The 20,746-nt window shown below is 38.9% G+C and overlaps 1 protein-coding gene across 1 annotated transcript in view; it reads left to right on the top strand.

Moving 5' to 3' along the window:
* kif6 (kinesin family member 6) overlaps positions 1 to 19,287 on the top strand; it is a 118,800-nt gene extending 99,513 nt beyond the window's left edge. Inside the window, exons 19-22 of the mRNA XM_084097666.1 lie at positions 4,382 to 4,449; positions 12,187 to 12,258; positions 13,008 to 13,123; positions 19,157 to 19,287. Coding sequence (XP_083953792.1) covers positions 4,382 to 4,449; positions 12,187 to 12,258; positions 13,008 to 13,123; positions 19,157 to 19,170 — 270 coding nt within the window. The 3' untranslated portion in view covers positions 19,171 to 19,287. The remainder of the gene's footprint in view (positions 1 to 4,381; positions 4,450 to 12,186; positions 12,259 to 13,007; positions 13,124 to 19,156) is intronic.
* The last annotated feature ends 1,459 nt before the right edge of the window (positions 19,288 to 20,746 follow it).

Genomic DNA, 20,746 nt, shown 5'->3' with positions numbered 1-20,746 from the left:
TGAAAATTGAATAAAATGGGTTAACAACCAAATAATGGCATTAAAAAATAAAAAAAAGTTATAACAATAATAAAAAAACGTGTAGTCCAGCAATTTAGTTTTCTTAAATTATAAATCAAACCCAAGCCAGCTGAAACATTATCCATAAAATAAATAATATAAATCTTAGCACAGAAGTTAGTAACTCAGTTACTCTATAACAAAAGTAACTCGTTACCAGGGAAAGTAACTATTTGCGTTACTGGTAAAAAAAAAAAAACACACACACACGCACGCACACAAATGTAAACACTTTGCGACTTTTCGATCGTGCCCGCGCCTCTCTCTCCCTCTCTCTCACACACATCTCTGTTTAGCTGGTGTGTGTGTGTGTGTGTGTGTGTGGCGCATGTGCTGGCATGTGTGTAAAAACACTGGCTCTGATTGGATACCATGAAACACATGACTCTGCCTTAGCCAATCATAATTGCTTACCTCGTTATTAACCCACCTCCTCACTAGCTGTGCGAGCCAGGGGTGCATTCGGATTACAGTTTATTCAATCAATGCATAGTAACGCACCACATTTAACGTCCAGTAATGTTAACGGCGTTGTAACGACGGGAAAAGTAATTAGATTACCCCGTTACTGAAAATATAACGTTGTTACCTAACGGCGTTCTTTTAAACGGCATTATTCCAAACACTGATCATCAAGTGCTAAATGACATTTGTTTCCCTTATACATAACGACAGATGTAAAAGAAAATGAACAAGTTTGGGTGAGAAAAGAATGTGTGATTTGGGTGAGAAAAGAATGTGTGATTTGTGTGGTCAAGTCACCTTTATTTATACAGCACTTTTAACAATGTAGATTGTTTCAAAGCAGCTTTACAGTGATAATATGAAATTAAAGTAACAGAGATTGTTTTGGCTTTACAGCAGCTCTAGAATAAAGTTATTGCCCAGCTAAAGTTAGTTTTTATTGATTCACTTCCGTTGCAAAGATCATTAGTTATTAACTTGCCGCTAACACAACACTGTTCTAGCAGCAAAATCCTTAACGCGCTCCGGCTGCCCATCCGCACAAAACAGTGCCTGGTGTCTCGAGAACGCACACCCTGAAATAGGTTCGAAGGTGCAAACGATTATCCGTTATCTCTGTGCAAATCTCAAAAACGCAAACCCGCGAAAACGCAGACGTTGCACACATGCGCATTACGTGTTCAGTCCAAAAGTAAGCACGTTTGAATATATATGTGCGCAGGCGTGTAGTCCTTCTTTACAAATCAACCCTCAATAAACTACTTGTCTGGCCTTAAAAAATTATATTACAGAAATGTTTTTGTCACGTCTGCGTAGCCACACGAACCGGAATTATCCCAACAACATTTTATCTGTACTGAGGTAAAGAGAAGGAGGCATTCACAGGGGAGGGACTGGTTGTCACTTCAGGACTGTGTTGTCATCGTGTCCAGGCGCAGGTCCTTGATCAGATCTGGATATGGCCTGGATCTGGCGGACTGCGGTAAACCTCGGATAAACAGAGAGACTAATATTAGCGTAGAAGCCATCCTTCTTATGATGTAACAAGTACATCAGAATTTATGGGGAGTGTTCCCAGGTCTGGCTGACCTAATCTAAGCAGCCTAACATTGAATTATTGAAGTCTATAATGTGTTATGTGTATGCTAGGTCAAAGAGATGTGTTTTTAGTCTAGATTTGAACTGACAGAGTGTGTCTGCTTCCCAGACAATGTTAGGAAGATTGTTCCAAAGTTTTGGTGCTAAATAGGAAAAGGATCTACCGCCAGCAGTCGATTTTGATATTCTAGGTATTGTCAACTGGCCGGAAGTTTGGAATCACAATAGACGTGAAGGACTATAATGCGTTAAGAGCTCGCTCAAGTACTGGGGAGCTAAACCATTTAGTGCTTTGTATGTGATCAGTAATATTTTAAAATTTATACATTATTTAATAGGGAGCCAATGCAGTGTTGACAACCGGACTAATATGGTCATACTTCTGGTTCTGGTAAGAACTCTAGCTGCTGCATTTTGGACCAGCTGTTGTTTGTTTAAGCGTGCAGTGCAACCACCCATAATAGCATTACAATAATCTAGCCTTGATGTCATGAACGCATGAACTGCATTTTTCATTGAGAGCATATGACGTAATTTAGATAATTTTTAAGTTGAAAAAATGCGGTTTTACAGATGCTAGACACGTGACTTTCAAATGAAAGATTGGTATCAAATGTTCCTAACCGATGACGAAGACTTGACAGAGCACCCATTAAGTCTTAGACAGTATTCTAGATTATTACGTGAGGAATTTTTTGTCCAATAATTAGAATCTCTGTTTTTTCAGAATTAAGTAGTAGGAAGTTGCTAGTCATCCAGTTTTTTATATCAGCTATGCATTCCGTTAATTTTGTGAATTGGTAAGTTTCGTCAGGGTGTGAAGAAATATAAAGCTGCGTATCATCAGCAACTTAGGGGCCGCTAACACAACACCTTTCTAACAGAAAACCCTTAATGCACCCCGGTCCGCTCATTCGCACAACAACAGTGCCTGGTGGCTCGAGAACGCAAACCTTGAAATAGGTTCCAAGGTGCAAGCCTTGAAAAATTTTAAAACAAAAAGTTATCTCTGTGTTAACTTCAAAAACGCAAACCTGTGAAAATGCTGACGGCATGCACATGCCTATTACGTGTTTAGTCTATAGGTATGCGCGTTTGAATGTGCGCAGGCGTGTAGTCTTTCTTTACAAATTGACTTCAACAAATCACTTGATACTGTAGTAGACGGTTGCATAGTTATAATTTTCTCCCTGATATTATCAATCTTGTAAGTAAAGTTTATATAGCCATTACTGCTGTGCTGCTTGGAAACGTCTGGGGTTGAAGCTTTATTTTTCGTTAATTTAGCCCCTGTTTCAAATAAATACCTAGGTTTTTTTTTTTTTTCTAATAGGGTTGAAAGATAAGCAGATCTAGCAGTTTTTAAGGCCTCTCTGTACTCTCGTGCTCTCTTTCCATGAAATTCTTCCAGTTGCACTCCATTTTTCTGTCTGCTCTCTTAAGGGCCTGAGTGTGCTTGTTGTACCACGGCGTGAAGTGATGGGTCTAACATATTTGTAACACGGAGTCGGCTTTGCAGCCTTGGCTAAATTAAGTATACATGAGACTAGATAATGATCTGAGATGTCATCACTCTGCTGCAGAATTTCAACGGCATCAACATTGATTCCATGTGATAATATTAGATCTAGAGTATGATTACGACAATGAGTAGGTCCTGACACGTGTTGTCTAACTCCAATAGAGTTCAGAATGTCTTTAATTGCCAATCTAATGCATCTTTTTCATTATCTACATGTATATTAAAATCACCAACAATTAGGACTTTATCTGCAGCCAGTACTAACTCTTATAGAATATCATCAAATTCTTTGATAAAGTCTGTATGGTACCCTGGTGGCCTGTATACAGTGGCCAGCACAAATCTAAAACGTGATTGATAATTTACACTAGATAGTGTTACATTAAGCACCAACACTTCAAAAGAATTATATTTGAAACAAGCCTTCTCAGTAATTCTGAAGATATTACTATAAATTACAGCAACATTACAGTACATGCTATTTGCTTGGCCTCACCTCAATGTAATCTTAGTTCACTAACCATTATATAACCAGTCTAAACAACCACAAGCACACCACAGAATCAGCTAATGTGTACATAAATGAGAATAAAGTACTGAGCAAAAGGCCATGTGTTCTCTGCTCCATCATACATTTATGAAGATCAGTTGAATAATTGATGCCACACTGCAAGTTAAGAGGCTACAAATGGACATTTTTAATGCTGCTGTAATTTGTTTATTTTAAAATCAAGTCTCCAGATATTCAAAAAGCTTGTAGAATATTATTATAAATTTTCCAAGGTTTGATATTTCCCTGAACAGATTTGCACCCTTTTTTTACTTTTTACTCCTGTGTGTCCATTCCTAACCAAAATTAGCTTCTCAGACCATTTCAGAACAAGCCTCACCAAAGACACTTATTTTTATTGTTGTTGTGTTACAAAGAAATGTGATTTGTGAAGATGCAAAACAGGAAGTCTGTCATTATTTTGGAAAAGATTTAAATGACACTAAATATTTGTTATTATTGCCACATCAAACTGATGGTACCATGTAAATCAAGTAGTTGAGACTATTTGGCTGTAAAAAAAAACCTAGCTGTCACTTGGTGTTGCTATAATATTCTGAATTGTATGCAGTGTACGGTTCCCTACATTGATTTACTTTATAATTTGTTTTTAAAAGACTAAAATGTATGGGAAGCTAACATTTTTACATTGGCATAACATGTATTTTTGAATCGTTCTTCATTAGGGTCACAGCGCAGAGAACACAGGAAGCAGTCTAAGTCACTTCAGCCCTCTCAGCTGCATGTTAACCAGGTGAGAATGTTGTATATGTTTTATATATGGTGTGTGTGTGTGTGTGTGTGTGTGTGGACATGTTTTTCTACACCGGTGGGGACTTAAACCTGAATGCACACAGACTCATGGGGACTCGTGTCACCGTGGGGACCTAAATTGAGGTCCCCATGGGTACAAAAGCTTATAAATCATACAGAATTAGTTTTTTTGAAAATGTAAAAATGCAGAATGTCTCCTGTGATGGGTAGGTTTAGGGATAGGGGCAGTGTAAGGGGCCGATCACACCTGACGCGTTTTTCTGGTTCGAAAACGCGAGGTGCACAGCACTTTACATTACACAGAACGAGCAGTGCGCTGCGTTTTTTATGTTGCTAGGCAACTAATGATACAGCTGTCCTGTCAGTCAAGTAAACGTCAAATCAGCCTTTTATTACCTTTATTTACTTTCTGTTAACATTGTGGTAGTTACGGTTCGTGAAGTCGTTAAGCTCCTGGTAACCCGCGAGAGCACCACAAGTTTATCCTCTATCATCGCACTCTACTGGCGTTCAAGCAACTGTCGCTTTCATCACTTAAACGGAAGGCCCGCCTCTCACTTCATTCGATTGGACAGTGGAAAAAAATGCGATGACGTCGGGCGCTTTTTCCGCTCGGAGTTGCTTTTTTTTCAACTTCAAAAACGCAAGGCGCAGCGGGCGGTAAAACGCGAGGCGCAGCAGGCGCATAAACAGCGCGCAGAACGCTCGCTGCCATAGGAAACCAATTGAAAATAGGCGCCTCTCACTGCAAAAAACGCGTCAGGTGTGATCGGCCCCTAAGGGGATAGAATATACAGTTTGTACAGTATAAAAACCATTACGTCTATGGAGAGTCCTCACAAAGATAGTGCACCAGACATGTGTGTGTGTGTGTGTGTGTGTGTGTGCGTGCGTGTGTGTGTGTGTGTGTGTGTGTGTGTGTGCGTGTGTGTGTGTGTGTGTGTGTAACATACCATCTTAAACTTCAAAAGACAGAACAAAATCATTGTAAAGAGGTAGGGTACCCTTCGTTGAGTTTTATCAGTGATTATATTTAAGTACCAACCAAGTAACATCAAATGTGTTCACCCTCCAAGCAAAAACACACCATATTTACATATCAGTTCAATCGTTTGTATGATAGAAAACCTGGGTTTCCAACGCAGCTTGTCCCAAGTCCAGCGTTCTCAAAGTCAATGATGGCCCGATGAGTTCAGTCAGTTAATATCCACAAGAAGTTCCACAGGTTTAGGCAGTTCGAAGACGACAAACCCAGTCAATAATCCATGGATGATTCCCAAGCGCATAAAGCGGTCGAACTTAGCATAAACAGTCAAAATAGAGAAACTTGTCTCATGACTTACTTAGCATGTGCTCAATTACAACATATGGCTTAAATGAGTAGCAAAGAAAATACCTATTTCTCCTCAAACGCCAAACCACAGATGACTACCTTGAGCTACAGCTCACATCCATGTGTTTTGTTACCCCTCCATAACTTCACTTCTTCTCTGCTTATATCCGCATCCTCCCCCCTCAAAACTGAGGATATCGCCCCCTAGTGTGGCAGAAAAAGCACTAGTAACAGAGAATTCAACCTAGAACTGTTACGTGTGTGTGTGTGTGTGTGTGTGTGTGTGTACATAGTAGTCAACATTTGAAGAGGATCAAAACCTTTCATCAAAGTTATACATGAATTTTGAACAATACCCGTTCTTGTCTTAGGACAACTTTGATGAACTTTTTTGATCCACTTCAAATGTTGACTACTGTATATACATCAGTGGTTCTCAATTCCAGTCCTCGGGACCCGCTGCTCTGCACATTTTGCATGTCTCCCTTATTTAACACACCTGAACCAGATCATCAGCTCATTAGGAGAGACTCCATGAACTGAACTGAGTGTGTCAGATAAGAGAGACATACAAAATGTGCAGAGCAAGGGGTCCCGAGGACTGGAATTGAGAACCACTGATATACATACATATAAATGTGTGTGTGTGTGTATACACTCACCTAAAGGATTATTAGGAACACCTGTTCAATTTCTCATTAATGCAATTATCTAATCAACCAATCACATGGCAGTTGCTTCAATGCATTTAGGGGTGTGGTCCTGGTCAAGACAATCTCCTGAACTCCAAACTGAATGTCAGAATGGGAAAGAAAGGTGATTTAAGCAATTTTGAGCGTGGCATGGTTGTTGGTGCCAGACGGGCCGGTCTGAGTATTTCACAATCTGCTCAGTTACTGGGATTTTCACGCACAACCATTTCTAGGGTTTACAAAGAATGGTGTGAAAAGGGAAAAACATCCAGTATGCGGCAGTCCTGTGGGCAAAAATGCCTTGTTGATGCTAGAGGTCAGAGGAGAATGGGCCGACTGATTCAAGCTGATAGAAGAGCAACTTTGACTGAAATAACCACTCGTTACAACCGAGGTATGCAGCAAAGCATTTGTGAAGCCACAACACGCACAACCTTGAGGCGGATGGGCTACAACAGCAGAAGACCCCACCGGGTACCACTCATCTCCACTACAAATAGGAAAAAGAGGCTACAATTTGCACGAGCTCACCAAAATTGGACAGTTGAAGACTGGAAAAATGTTGCCTGGTCTGATGAGTCTCGATTTCTTTTGAGACATTCAGATGGTAGAGTCAGAATTTGGCGTAAACAGAATGAGAACATGGATCCATCATGCCTTGTTACCACTGTGCAGGCTGGTGGTGGTGGTGTAATGGTGTGGGGGATGTTTTCTTGGCACACCTTAGTGCCAATTGGGCATCGTTTAAATGCCACGGCCTACCTGAGCATTGTTTCTGACCATGTCCATCCCTTAATGACCACCATGTACCCATCCTCTGATGGCTACTTCCAGCAGGAGAATGCACCATGTCACAAAGCTCGAATCATTTCAAATTGGTTTCTTGAACATGACAATGAGTTCACTATACTAAAATGGCCCCCACAGTCACCAGATCTCAACCCAATAGAGCATCTTTGGGATGTGGTAGAATGGGAGCTGCGTGCCCTGGATGTGCATCCCACAAATATCCATCAACTGCAAGATGCTATCCTATCAATATGGGCCAACATTTCTAAAGAATGCTTTCAGCACCTTGTTGAATCAATGCCACGTAGAATTAAGGCAGTTCTGAAGGCGAAAGGGGGTCAAACACAGTATTAGTATGGTGTTCCTAATAATCCTTTAGGTGAGTGTGTGTATATATATATATATATATATATATATATATATATATATATATATATATATATATATATATATATATATATGTATACACACACACACACACACATATATACATATGCACACCTGCACATAAAAGGCCACATTTTAGGCCACAAAAGGACATTTTCACTTAGGGGTGTACTCACTTTTGTTGCCATTAATGGCTGTGTGTTGAGTTATTTTGAGGGGACAGCAAATTTACACTGTTATACAAGCTGTACACTCACTACTTTGCATTGTAGCAAAGTGTAATTTCTTCAGTGTTGTCCCATGAAAAGATATAATAAAATAATTACACAAATGTGAGGGGTGTACTCACTTTTGTGAGATACTGTATGTATGTATGTATATATATATATATATATATATATATATATATATATATATATACCAAATGTAAACAAGAAGCAGTAAAATAAGTAATAAAGTCTGATATTTTTCATAGGATTGAATGTTTTGCATTGTTTGCTGCTTGTGAAATATGTAAATTTTTGAATGGTCCCATGCTGCTGAAAGTGAGAAACAAACAAATGAGAATTAGTTATAGAAACAAACAAATATATTTTTACAAATCTCATTTTACTGTCAACATATAATTGCCTTCTTATCAGAAATATTGATAGCCAAAAATAATTTGCTTATGTTTCAAGCCCATTGTTACATGAATACACTCCCAAGTATCAAGTATTTGGTGATTTGATGACAGCATAATTGCCTCATTACCCCATAACGTTATCCTGTTGTATTTCAACCTTACTGACCACATTTGTTGTCACTGCCATATAAAGGCAAGAATAAAATCTCTCCTATTTTTTAAGCTATGTGAATAGCTTATGTGGTCCACCTTTGTAGTCAGATTCTGTTATGCAGCTTTCCAAATAGTCAGATTCTCACAAGGAAAACTTTTCACGCAATTGGTTTAGATCAGTACAACATGACTAAAACAAGTTAATTTTAACAAATAATGTTTTGTTGAACAGTCTCAAACTTAAATTACTGTGTCCTACTAACTAGTAGCATATGTTAGCATTATAAAAAAACAATTCCATTTATTATTACATATATGTATATGATGAGCAATTAAGAGACTGTTCTCAGTACTGACATTAGAAGTCATTGCTCATTGAGTGAAGCAGCACACACGGTTAACATCATAAGGCTGACCACAGCTTATTTACAAGCACACTCTTCAACACAATGATCAAAACCTCAAAAACATAACAGAATCTCTACTAAAGCTCCAACATAACAAAACGTCTTGGTTGCGTATGTAACCTTGGTTCCCTGAGTAGGGAACGAGACACTGTGATACCCATATGGGAACACCTTCGGTGTGACGAATGTCAGAAACCCTTATACCATCCCGCCAATTTGATTGGCCAATACCGTTTAACACCGCCCAAGAATACGTCACGTATGCTTCATATCAGCGTGCTGCGCAGTATTTCATCAGATCTCCATGACGAAGGAAGCACTAATCGAAAAGTATGGGAAGGCCAGCATCGCAGTGTCTCGTTCCCTACTCAAGGAACTAAGGTTACATACGTAACCGAGACGTTTCCCTTTCATCCCTTTCCCGTTCTCTTGACACCTTCACGTACCTGAGAATAGCTGGAAGACCGAGGAAAGAGTCTGCTCAAGCAGATAAGACCTGGGAGCCAGGAGCCATCCTCACATCCACACCATAGAACTTGATAAAGGTGTTTGGAGAGGGCCATTCTGCCGCTACACAAATATCCTCCAAAGAAGTGCCTCTAAAAAGAGCCTAAGAAGAAGCCATTCCTCTGGTGGAATGAGCACGCACACCCAGAGGCTAAGCTAAACCACGCGTCTCATAAGCCGCTGAGATAGCCTCGATTACCCAATGAGACATTCACTGTTTGGTGACGGCAGCTCCTTTGTTTTTACCACCAAAACACTCAAACAATTGCTCCGGTCTACACCACTGGGCTGAGTGGTCGACATAGATTTTCAACGCCCTCACCGGGCAGAGACCGAGAGGCCATGCATCATTTTCCTAAAAGTGACTTTTCCTAAAAGTGTCTGTATTTTCATTTAAATGTTTTTCATATAAATTACACAAAAGGCAAAAAACCCAAATTAACATATTTACCTATTTCGGCCATAGACGGTCAGATTGACCGCCCTGAATTTCGCGGTATTATTATACATATACCAATATACACAACAATAAAATGTGGTAAAAATACACAAAACATATTCCACAACAAATCATTTAAATGTAATGGTATTCAGAACAGAACAAGAATGAAAAAATAACTATAAACAAGCCAAAATGAAATCGGCTACTTTCAAGCGAAAGTGAAAGTAAGCGGCGTTGGGCTCACGTAACTCTCTAATTAGAATCAAAATGTTTCAACATTTGCGATGTATTTGGATGGTAAACTATTATTTATTATAGGCTTTGTACTTCACTCACGTTCCAATATTGACGGAAAAAATCATCCTCTTCACATGCGCAAAATGGTACGAATTGTACTACTGACTATGGAATTTTTATATGTTAGGTTGACTATTTTATTATTATATTTTATTATGGCTATAATGAACAGGCTGCGATGTCAAGATTGCAATGCTGGAATATGGTGTGTGTGTGTGTAAGGCACGGGCGCGATCGAATAGTGTAAACATGAAAACATAGGCTACTCTGTCATTTTGTTCAGGACATCTACGGATATTATTATTTATAGATGTATAATTAAACTTGTTTAAATGTACAGTTTGGTGTTGTTTTGTTTTTAAAAGATATCCTAATACAATAAATGCATTAATCTCTCAATTGGGTATTTATCATTAAAGATATAGAGTTTGGAATCTAGCAGTCAAAATGACCGCTTGCAGTAGTTCTAGTAGTTATGGAATTCTGGCACTTCTAGTGTTAACCAGCCCCGGGGCAATGAACTGGGTCCAGGTCGTTTGGGCTGCACCAAGAGGCGAACAGCCTCCATTTAAAATCATACAGGCGCCTCGTAGAGGGTCTGGTCTGAAGGGGAACTCCCAAGGAGGGCCGACTAACAGACTGACCAGGTCTGAAAACCATATCTGAGTGGACCAGAACGGGGCCACCAGCAACAGATGTCCCACTTTGGCCCTTCTTACTCTGAGGAGAGCCGCTTACAGTAATCAAATCGGTGGGAAGGCATAAAGCCTGGCCCTGGGCCACTCCTGAACCAGAGCATCCAGTCCCAGAGGTGACAGAGAAGACAGGGAGAACCAGAGCGGGTCAGAGTTTGAGCAGGCTCGCTGTCCCATTCTAGCCCCAGCTTGTCTACAGCATGAGTAACCACCTCTAACAACCCGTTGTATGACGGAGAAGTGTGTTTCTCCTTTCCGCTCGGAGGGAGAGAGCTACACAAATCGCCTATAAGCTTCTCAGAATCAGAGGCCGCTGTAGGCAACACGTCATCATCAAAAGGGCCACAGCAAAAATAAATCGAGTCACAAGCTTCTGGGATAGGCCGCAAATTGCCACGGACGAAAATGACTAGGGTCCGCGCCGCACTCGTCTGCAAACAAGCGGCTCGGGGAAAGAGAGAGAAAGGGAGAATATTCCATCTGCTCACTCTCCATGTGCTCCGGCTCGTAATCGTCACCCCAAACATCCATCTCTTCCGGCGCTTCGGCAACCGCAGAAACGGAGAGGTGGGGCTTAGACGAGAGGCCTTCTTTCCTCATAAAACAGGCAAGCCTAGAGCGCAAAACTTTTAGACGCAGGCTATCACAGTGTCGACAGTCAGATAGGCTGTTAAGTGCCGCCTGAGCATGATTAAGGCCCAAACATTGCACGCACCTTTTGTGAGTGTCTCCTCCTGCGATGAACCTGTCGCACGGTATGAAACATGCGTGACGTATTCTTGGGGTGGTGCTAAGCGCTACTGGCCAATCAAATTGGCGTGATGGTATAAGGGCTTCAGACATTCGTCACACTGAAGGTGTTCCCAAAGCGATGGTATCGCAGTGTCTAGTTTCTAATTAATTCATTAACCATTTCAGTTGTATCCGACTCTTGGTGATTCTATGAGCCATCTCTTGCCATTCACGAGAGACAGTCCATGATTTTTCTTGCCAATGATTTTTCCAGGGTAAGTCACCAGGTCTTTCCTCAACCCTCCCCATTATGGTTTGGGACAATTTAGCGTTTCCAATTTACCTATTACCAATTTACAGGGGTTTTTTTTGGTTTGTGAGGGAAACCCACGCTGATGCAGGGAGAACATGCAAAATCCAGAGAGGACTCCTGGCTCAGTCGGGGCTCGAACCGGGGACCTTGACAACGCCACCCACTGAGCAACCATGCCAATGAATTTAATTTGTAATAATGTTGCTTCAGCTATTTTCACAAAGCAATTTGAACAAGAAGATTTTTTTTCTTTGAAAACATACCTTGACCAATTTTTTGTAGTTTTTTCATTATTATTGTGATCAATAATATTTTTTGCATTTACCAAGGGTCCTTTTCATTCAGGAACAATAATCCAAAAGGTGATGACACTGATCCTCAGGAGAGAAGACAAAGGGAAAGCGATATGAGACAGAGGTAAGAAATATGATTCTGCATTACAAATAAAAGTTGGGGACATTTAATATTCAACAATTTTATTGATCTGCCTGCATTGACACCATTATATGAGAACTGAACTGAGCTGGTCGATGACATCACGGTTTTCACCAGAGCGGCTATATATAAATTAACTTAATAACTTTTTTACAACAAAAATTAACCATCACTGAACTTACTTAAGCTGGACTATGATGCTATTTTCTTCTAGAAACACACTTGGTTGCATTATTTTCCTGTTATCACTGTAAAGTCCGCGGCGCCCAACTTCGACTCAGGACGCTGTTCAAAATCCTGCCTTGCCATAGAGCGCCATTTACATAGATTTATACTAAATTTACATTATATTTGTCTCAAATTGTCATTAATTTACATACTGACTTCACCCTGTGCTTCAAGATACATTTAGTTTTACATTCATTTACAGAAATCAGCTGATGTTATCGGATTTTCAGGTGAGATTCTCAATTAATCAGTTAATGTAAAGTGTTCAGACTACAGACTTAGCAACGATTGTATTTAATTGTACAGTACAATCATAACATAGTACAGACATTATCTTAATTTCATAATGTCCTTAAAAATAACAATATTGCTGGCCATAAACTGAGAATGTGTACCTTGAGTTAAATTTACTCATACTTTACACCACTGGTGATAAATGATGGAGAAACTATGTAGCCGATCCTAACAATAGCTCATGTCTTAGTTTGTTTATTGTGTTACAGAGCCTTGCCCTCAGCTGACTTCTCATTTACCTCTATTCCTTTAACTGGAGATAAACAGACTGATGCCGAGATACAGGCTTTCATCAGAGCCAGACACAACCTGCTCAGCAGCACAGGTATTATTAATTTATTCATACACACACAAACATAGACCTAAGGAAACATTTTAAATATTAAAGAGAAAGAAAGTGGATGAAGTAAGTCTTAACTTTAAGTTTAACAGGTTTGGGCATTAATAGCTGCTTTTCCACTGTCAGTGCAAACAGGGCTTTCAATGGGCCGGGCTGGGCTAATAGCCTCGGACACGCCTCTCTGAAATGTCACACAAACCCATAATTTCACCAACAAATGGAAGTTTTATCAAAAAATTAATCAGAAAGAAATCACTGGAAACTAGCGAGATCGCAAAACGAACATGATAAAACAGTTTGATAAAACAGATAAAACAACCAAAATTTTTGTTGGTTGCCTAAAGATTTAAAGGGGACATATCATGAAAATCTGACTTTTTCCGTGTTTAAGTACTATAATCAGGTCCCCGGTGCTTCTACCAACCCAGAAAACGTGAAAAGTGACAACCCAGCAACTTTGTTTTGGTAAGCCTTTCTCTGCATGCATGTCAAAAAGTAAGCTGATGAGATTTCGCTTATATAATCTTATTAAAACATTACCGCCCCTTAATCTGCACGTTTCCACTCATGGCGCCGCCATTTGGTTTTCGCAAGTGACAACAATGTAACTAGTTCTAACGCAATAGCAAAAGTTCGAGCAAAGCATGCAAACTGTTCTGTCATTGGCTGCACAGACAAGCACAGAACACTATTTGACCAAAAAATATCACAACTGTCTTATAAAGACCTCAGGGAACTGTCAACTTTTGTAAAAGTTAAACATGACGGTACATGCAAGTCGGAGAGATGAATCAATGTAACTTCACAACAACTACATAAATGTATCAACTTCAGAAATTCAGAAACGTCCAGGTGCAGTCTAAAAGTTGCAACCTCTTCCTGAGTCTCTCCGTAAGGCTGCACTCCATACTGTTATTTCTGAAATTGAGTGAGATTTGCGTGTTTTGTTATTGTATCCGAAGCTCGTGTAAAGGATTGGCCTCTGAACGGAGGCAAGGAGCAGCAGCTCATTTGCATTTAAAGGGACACACAAAAAATGGTGCCTTTTTGCTCACACCCAGAAAGGGGCAAATTTGACAAACTACAATAAATTATCTGGGGGGTATTTTGAGCTGAAATTTCACAGACACATTCTGGGGACACCATATATTTATATTACATCTTGTGAAAAGGGGCATATGTGTCACCTTTAAAACCTAAGCAACGAACAATGTTTTACCACTGTTTTACACTAAGTGATACATTGACCATAATCAATTTATTTATGTCAAGATTGCACATTAGTCACACAGAAATAAAGTGGTATTTACTGTTATTTCACTAAAGAAAGAGGATACACATACTTATTCAGTCACGTCTGTTTCTGTTCATTTGTAGTCACATGACAGTATGTTAATATCACATTTAGAAAAAACTATAATTTCTACAAATTTCCACCAAAAAACGACCTGAGGAGCTTTAGCAATCCGTTTGGCGTTAGCCTGAAAGCTGGTTGGCTTGTGCTGCCAGAGCATTCAATGGTGAGGCTGATGTTGGAGAGTTCCTCTTCCCTCTTCGTGGTGGCTGAGCTTGTCTCCTTGAAGCTAAATTACAGAGCACAGAGGTGATGTCAGATTTTTTGGAAGGAAGGACCCAAAAGCAGACAGATGCTTAACTGTGACTTAAACTCAAGGCAAAAGACATTGCCTAATCAAAGAAGGGCAGATGCGAAGAGTCAGTCAGACCAGTGAAGGTCGAGCTAGAGAAACAGTCCATTCAACGACCAAATCTAGATAGGAAGAGACAGATGAGTCAGACGAGACAGTCGAGAAAGTTATTATCAGGAGACAATCGACATAGATGAGGTAGATCAGGACTAAGGTCAGAGATGAGTGGAGATCAGATCTAGGTAGATCAGATCTGAATTTTTTTTTAAATTTCAGATTGTTAATAGGGTCATGTGAAAAATTATGACATTAATCAAAGACTTTGCATAAAGCTAAATTCCATCTATACATTATGTAACCTCAGCTAATATAGTCAGAGATTTGACTGCCATATCAGTGAATCAGATCACAATATGATGACTATAACATCACCAATAAATGACCAAGATCATCTGATATTTTCTCCTGCATTTATTACCATAACAAATGTGTATCAAAAACACAGTTAAAGCAGTCAGAGAAAAACTAAAGTTGAAAACTCAAGGGTGATGAGCCCAACTAAAGCAGACACTGATCTCAGTCATGGTGACATCAAATTTCTGTTAAAGTTTTTTGCACTTTATTTAAATTAGCATATTTTACTTTAATTTTATGATTTTTGTTTGGCAGCCGTGGCTGCCAGTCATTTGACCCTTTTTTTTAAAGATTTTTACAATGAAGGTATTTGATCATAATAATGCAGGAAATACCTGTGAAATAAGTGTTTTTTCGGTTTATTTAAATTAGAATATTTTACTTTAATTTTATGTTTTTTGTTTGGCAGCCGTAGCTGCCAGTCATTTGACCCTTTTTAAAAAAATAATAATTTACATTGAAGGTATATGATTGTGATAATTCAGGAAATACCTGTAAAATAACAGTGTTTTTCAGTTTATTTAATTTAGGATGTTTTACTTTAATGTTACAGTTTTTTGGGGGGCTGCCAGTCATTTGACAATTTTATCATTTAACTGTTTTGTTACTGTTTAATTACAGATTATATTTGTAATTTTACATACATTTTTATGTAATTTAAGAAAACAGAAAAAAATACTGTATGAAAAATACAATCAATTTTCTGTATAAAAAATGTGAATTACTGGAATTTGTCATTAATGTCACAATACCTAAAATAACAGCTGAATTTTTATTTTACAGATATTATTTGTAATTTTACAGTGTACTTTTTGAGTACAATTTAAAATGAAAGAAAATGATCGTCAAAAAATCAGTTATTTTCTGTAAAATTAGGATTTTTGTGTCCTTGCAAAGGCAAACTTTAGCAATAGGCAGTTGCTATGGTGATGTATGTGATTGCAAGAGAGCCAAAGTCTGTACGATGCTGTGGTTCTGAAATATGGCTTGTTACTATATGATTGATAGGGTACTCTAAATGGTTGCTAGAATGTAGATACACAGTTCACACAGTAATACTTTTAAACTGGATGCCTGCCCTAATCATAAGAGCTAACCCCCTGTTACATCCACCAGTTGGAGTGCCCTTGATCGCCACCTGAGGGCACGCCTCCCCACTCATTTTCTCTCCCGTTATGAACTACATAAATAAACCTTTGGTTTATTAGCTTGTTTTGATTTGCCTGTTTAAGCTGTGTTCTCTTTTTCTTTAATTGCTTAATCTTTTTTTTTTTTTTTTTTTTTTTTTGTATCCACTGTAATTCTGAGCACTTATATTTTGGTTCTTATGGTTTTGACCTCCTGTCTGTTCCTGGATTGCCTTGCTTGCCTGTTTGCCTGTTTTCCTGTTTCTTGGACTCTGCCTTATATTTGGAATGTTTGGCTATCGTCTATATCTGACCCTTTGCCTGTTATTATGGATTACGATTCTGGATTGCGTTTAATAAACGGCTGTACTTGGATCCTCTAACTCTGTCTCAAAGCAGTGTTTTGTAACACCCCCATGTGATCTCACAAACTTCATGCCAAAGTTAATTGGATTTTTCAGCTGATTTTTCAACCACAGAGCAACTGATTTGTAAATAAGATAAATCTTTACTATACAACTATATTACAATATTTGAGTGATGCAGATTATTAAAGGGGGTCTAGCTGACAACTCATAGACTCCTAAAAAAAAATGCATTGCTTTCTATGAGTGTATGCACACCTGCCACACCACAGTACGGCACTTACATAGTCTATCTATTAAACTACATTATATTTGTCCCAAAATGTTATTATTGTGTTCACTGCCAGTTGATAATACCTAGAATATCAAAATGAACTGTGATCCTTTTCCTATGTACCACCCAAACTCTGGAACAGTCTTCCTAGCGTTGTTCGGGAGGCAGACACAATCTAGTCAGTTTAAATCTAGATTAAAGACTTATCTCTTTACCCTGGCATACACATAACACATTATCACATTTCATTTCATTAAATTTAGTCAACCGGAACTGGGAACAGTTCCCATAACATCCGATGTACTTCTTACAGTACATCGTAAGAGGAATGGCATCTACACTAATATTAGTCCTCATACTAATACTCATCCTAATTACTTACTCATACTTATCCACCGTAGTCAGCCAGATCTGGTCCGTATCCAAACCAGAATGTTGGCCTGCATAGAGATAAACACAACAGCCCTAAATAATAGTGGAGGACATGACAACTAGATACGCCCTAGAGACAGACCCACCTTGTTGACTTGACAGTCATCGGCTAAGACCACGAGAACCAGACGAGTCCTCTGCAAAGACCCAATGGCTTCAACTCCTCCCACCATATGCTAGCATGATGTACCCCAATGTTCAATCAGAAGGAACTGGATGAAATATTCTGAATGATTCAATCCACAATCTGACTTGTAATACAGCCTGGAATTAAACCACACAATGTTCGTTCGTCTGGCCAGAGAACTGGTGCCCTGCCTGAGCCTGGTTTCTCCCAAGTTTATTTACTTTTTCCATTTCTGACTCCACGCGTTGTTGTACCCTTAAGGCTCCTCATATCAAGGAGCTCTTCGGAAATACAAAAATCACTGTCCATACCTCCCAAAAAAATTAACAGCTGTGCAGTGTCTGTGGAATCAGTGCTGTCATTGCATGCAATTGAGTAAAAATCCAACACGGTACTTTGCCTGACACTTGTTCCTTAAGGTTTGCCGACAAGTCTTCAATTCGTCATCGGACTGTGTTTCTGGAAAGACTGATGTTTTTAAAATCTTGCATCTTCTCTGGGCAAATTATAGTGGCAACTTTCGTCGGGCACTCCTTTAAAAATTCGCCTTCAGTGAAAGGTTACCCATGCTGCACTATTAGGTGAGCTACCTCTTAACTAGCCAATGTAGAATTTTCTTTGTTGTTTAGCTGATAAGGCAGCTGCCATATTACCTATCAGTATCAATTACCTCCCCTCGAACGCAGATGAGCCAATGGCAGTTGAGTATTAGTTGCACGGGGACCGGAACTCGGACATCTTTAGGTGTGAGCGCCATTGAGAAACATTGGAGGAGCCGAAGCTCTCATCGATTTGATGGTATTTATGCTACAAAAATGGTAAACCGATGTGCCTGGGGTACTTGTTGCACTGAGTTCCAGTATGCTGAGAGGATGGGTAATGGAATTTATTTTATTCCATTTCCTAAATCCAAACAAGACAGAGCAAAATGTCTGCTTTTGATGTGGGCACAGTAACCTGGTTCCCTGAGGATTCAACCCGAATTCCCAAACCAATATTAAACTGGTTAAATGTAAATTAATTTAATCTTACCCTGCGGTACATGGACAGTGTTGATCCTGGATGTTGTCATCTGTGATTGTGACGACCGTAACATGAGGCTTATCCCGCTTGCATTGTGATCTGTAAACCCTCGCTTCCAAATTAATCTTGTTATTCACCATATTTATTTTAAAATCTTTAATATATCCCTCCATGGCATATTTAAAGGGATAGTTCACCTAAAAATTTTAATTGTGTCATTAATTATTAATTTAGTGCATTCCGGCAGCTCCTACATCCTCACCACATGCGCATGCATCGTGGTGCTCTTGTGAACGCGCGTCGAAGACTGATATGGAAGAGAAGAAATTGTTGAATAAAGTCGTTTTTTTTGCCGCACAAAAAGTATTCTCGTCGCTTCATAAAATTAAGGTTGAACCACTGTAGTCACATGGACTATTTTAACAATGTCATTCCTACCTTTCTACCGGCCTTCAAACTGTCAATTAAATAGCTGTCAATGGATTGCAACAAGCTGTCTATTGTTATACATATGTTTAAAGTTGTGGGATGTTTGCCTTTTCTATAGTACACTATAAGACATATGGATGACCTGTTAATTATCATGTCTCTTTGTGTCTTTTTGTTTCAGGAGAGGCAAAATAAGAACAGTTCTTTTTCATGGAGGACTCAAGCAATGTTCGGCCAATCACACATTTGTACATACCTCTAGGCCAGATAAACCCCTAAAGGACATTTTAATGACTCTTAAACATGTCGAAACTCTTATGTGGCTCAGAAGGTGCTCTGCACATTGACTATCTATATCACTTTATATCTCCATTTAAAACCTGCTGCCTATTGTAATATCTGTTGTCTTTTAGTGGAAAACTTGCTGCAAATTAGGAGCTAGAAATAAGGGTGGTGTAGTTGCATAGCAACAATAAACTGTAAATCACTGACATTACTTATTAATATATTTATATACATCTGAAATAATAACATTGTGGGTTTTTTTTACATTTTTGCTCTGATATAAAGCTGTCTGTCAGATATTTCTGGTAATTTCACTGTTGACATGTTTTTCTGCTGTTGAACTGTGCATGTACCTCTTTTGTTTTATTCATTCACAGAAAATATCTGTACTTTTTTGAGGTGTAAAAAGATTTTGTTTTCAATCAATGGTAAACTGGCCTTTTTACTTTTACTGACAGTAGATGCAACTGGAGTGAAGATAATTCAGGTTTTCAAGAACTTATTTAACAGTAAATAAATGCTGATTCTTGTTCTTTGCACACATCCAATACATACAATTATCTATTTCGTAGAAGCAATATACCAAGAGTGCAATTCTGTTTTACAGATATTCCAAATTGTAGTCTTTGATTTCTACTGGCAACCGTATTTGACTTTTGTCTGCTCAAAAATCTCAAGACTATAAGATCTGGGCTGCGTTTCCCAAAAGCATAATAAGCCTAAATTGATCGTAAACACCATTGGTGACAATTGTTCTATGATCAACTTAGGCTTATTATGCTTTTGGGAAACGCAGCCCTGGTCACTTTTGTTTTATGATGCACTAGTTTGCATGACTATGAATAGATTTGTTTGTGCAATAAGGTTCTGAGCAGTCATTTGCATAAGGGAGCAGCACTTTTTTTTTCATCAGATTGAACAGACATAAAGTGGCCTTTCTTTGCTTCCTTCCATTATGTAATCTGGAATATGCCAACCAATATACAGATATCATGTCAAGATATATAGTTTAGGTTAAATATATATATATATATATATATATATATATATATATATATATATATATATATATACACTCACCTAAAGGATTATTAGGAACACCATACTAATACTGTGTTTGACCCCCTTTCGCCTTCAGAACTGCCTTAATTCTACGTGGCATTGGTTCAACAAGGTGCTGAAAGCATTCTTCAGAAATGTTGGCCCATATTGATAGGATAGCATCTTGCATTTGATGGAGATTTGTGGGATGCACATCCAGGGCACGAAGCTCCCGTTCCACCACATCCCAAAGATGCTCTATTGGGGTGAGATCTGGTGACTGTGGGGGCCATTTTAGTACAGTGAACTCATTGTCATGTTCAAGAAACCAATTTGAAATGATTCGAGCTTTGTGACATGGTGCATTATCCTGCTGGAAGTAGCCATCAGAGGATGGGTACATGGTGGTCATAAAGGGATGGACATGGTCAGAAACAATGCTCAG

The sequence above is a fragment of the Abramis brama genome (genome assembly GCF_963993115.1).
Source record: "Abramis brama genome assembly, chromosome: 21".
NCBI lineage: Eukaryota > Metazoa > Chordata > Actinopteri > Cypriniformes > Leuciscidae > Abramis > Abramis brama.
This window is presented reverse-complemented; position numbering and strand designations above follow the sequence as displayed.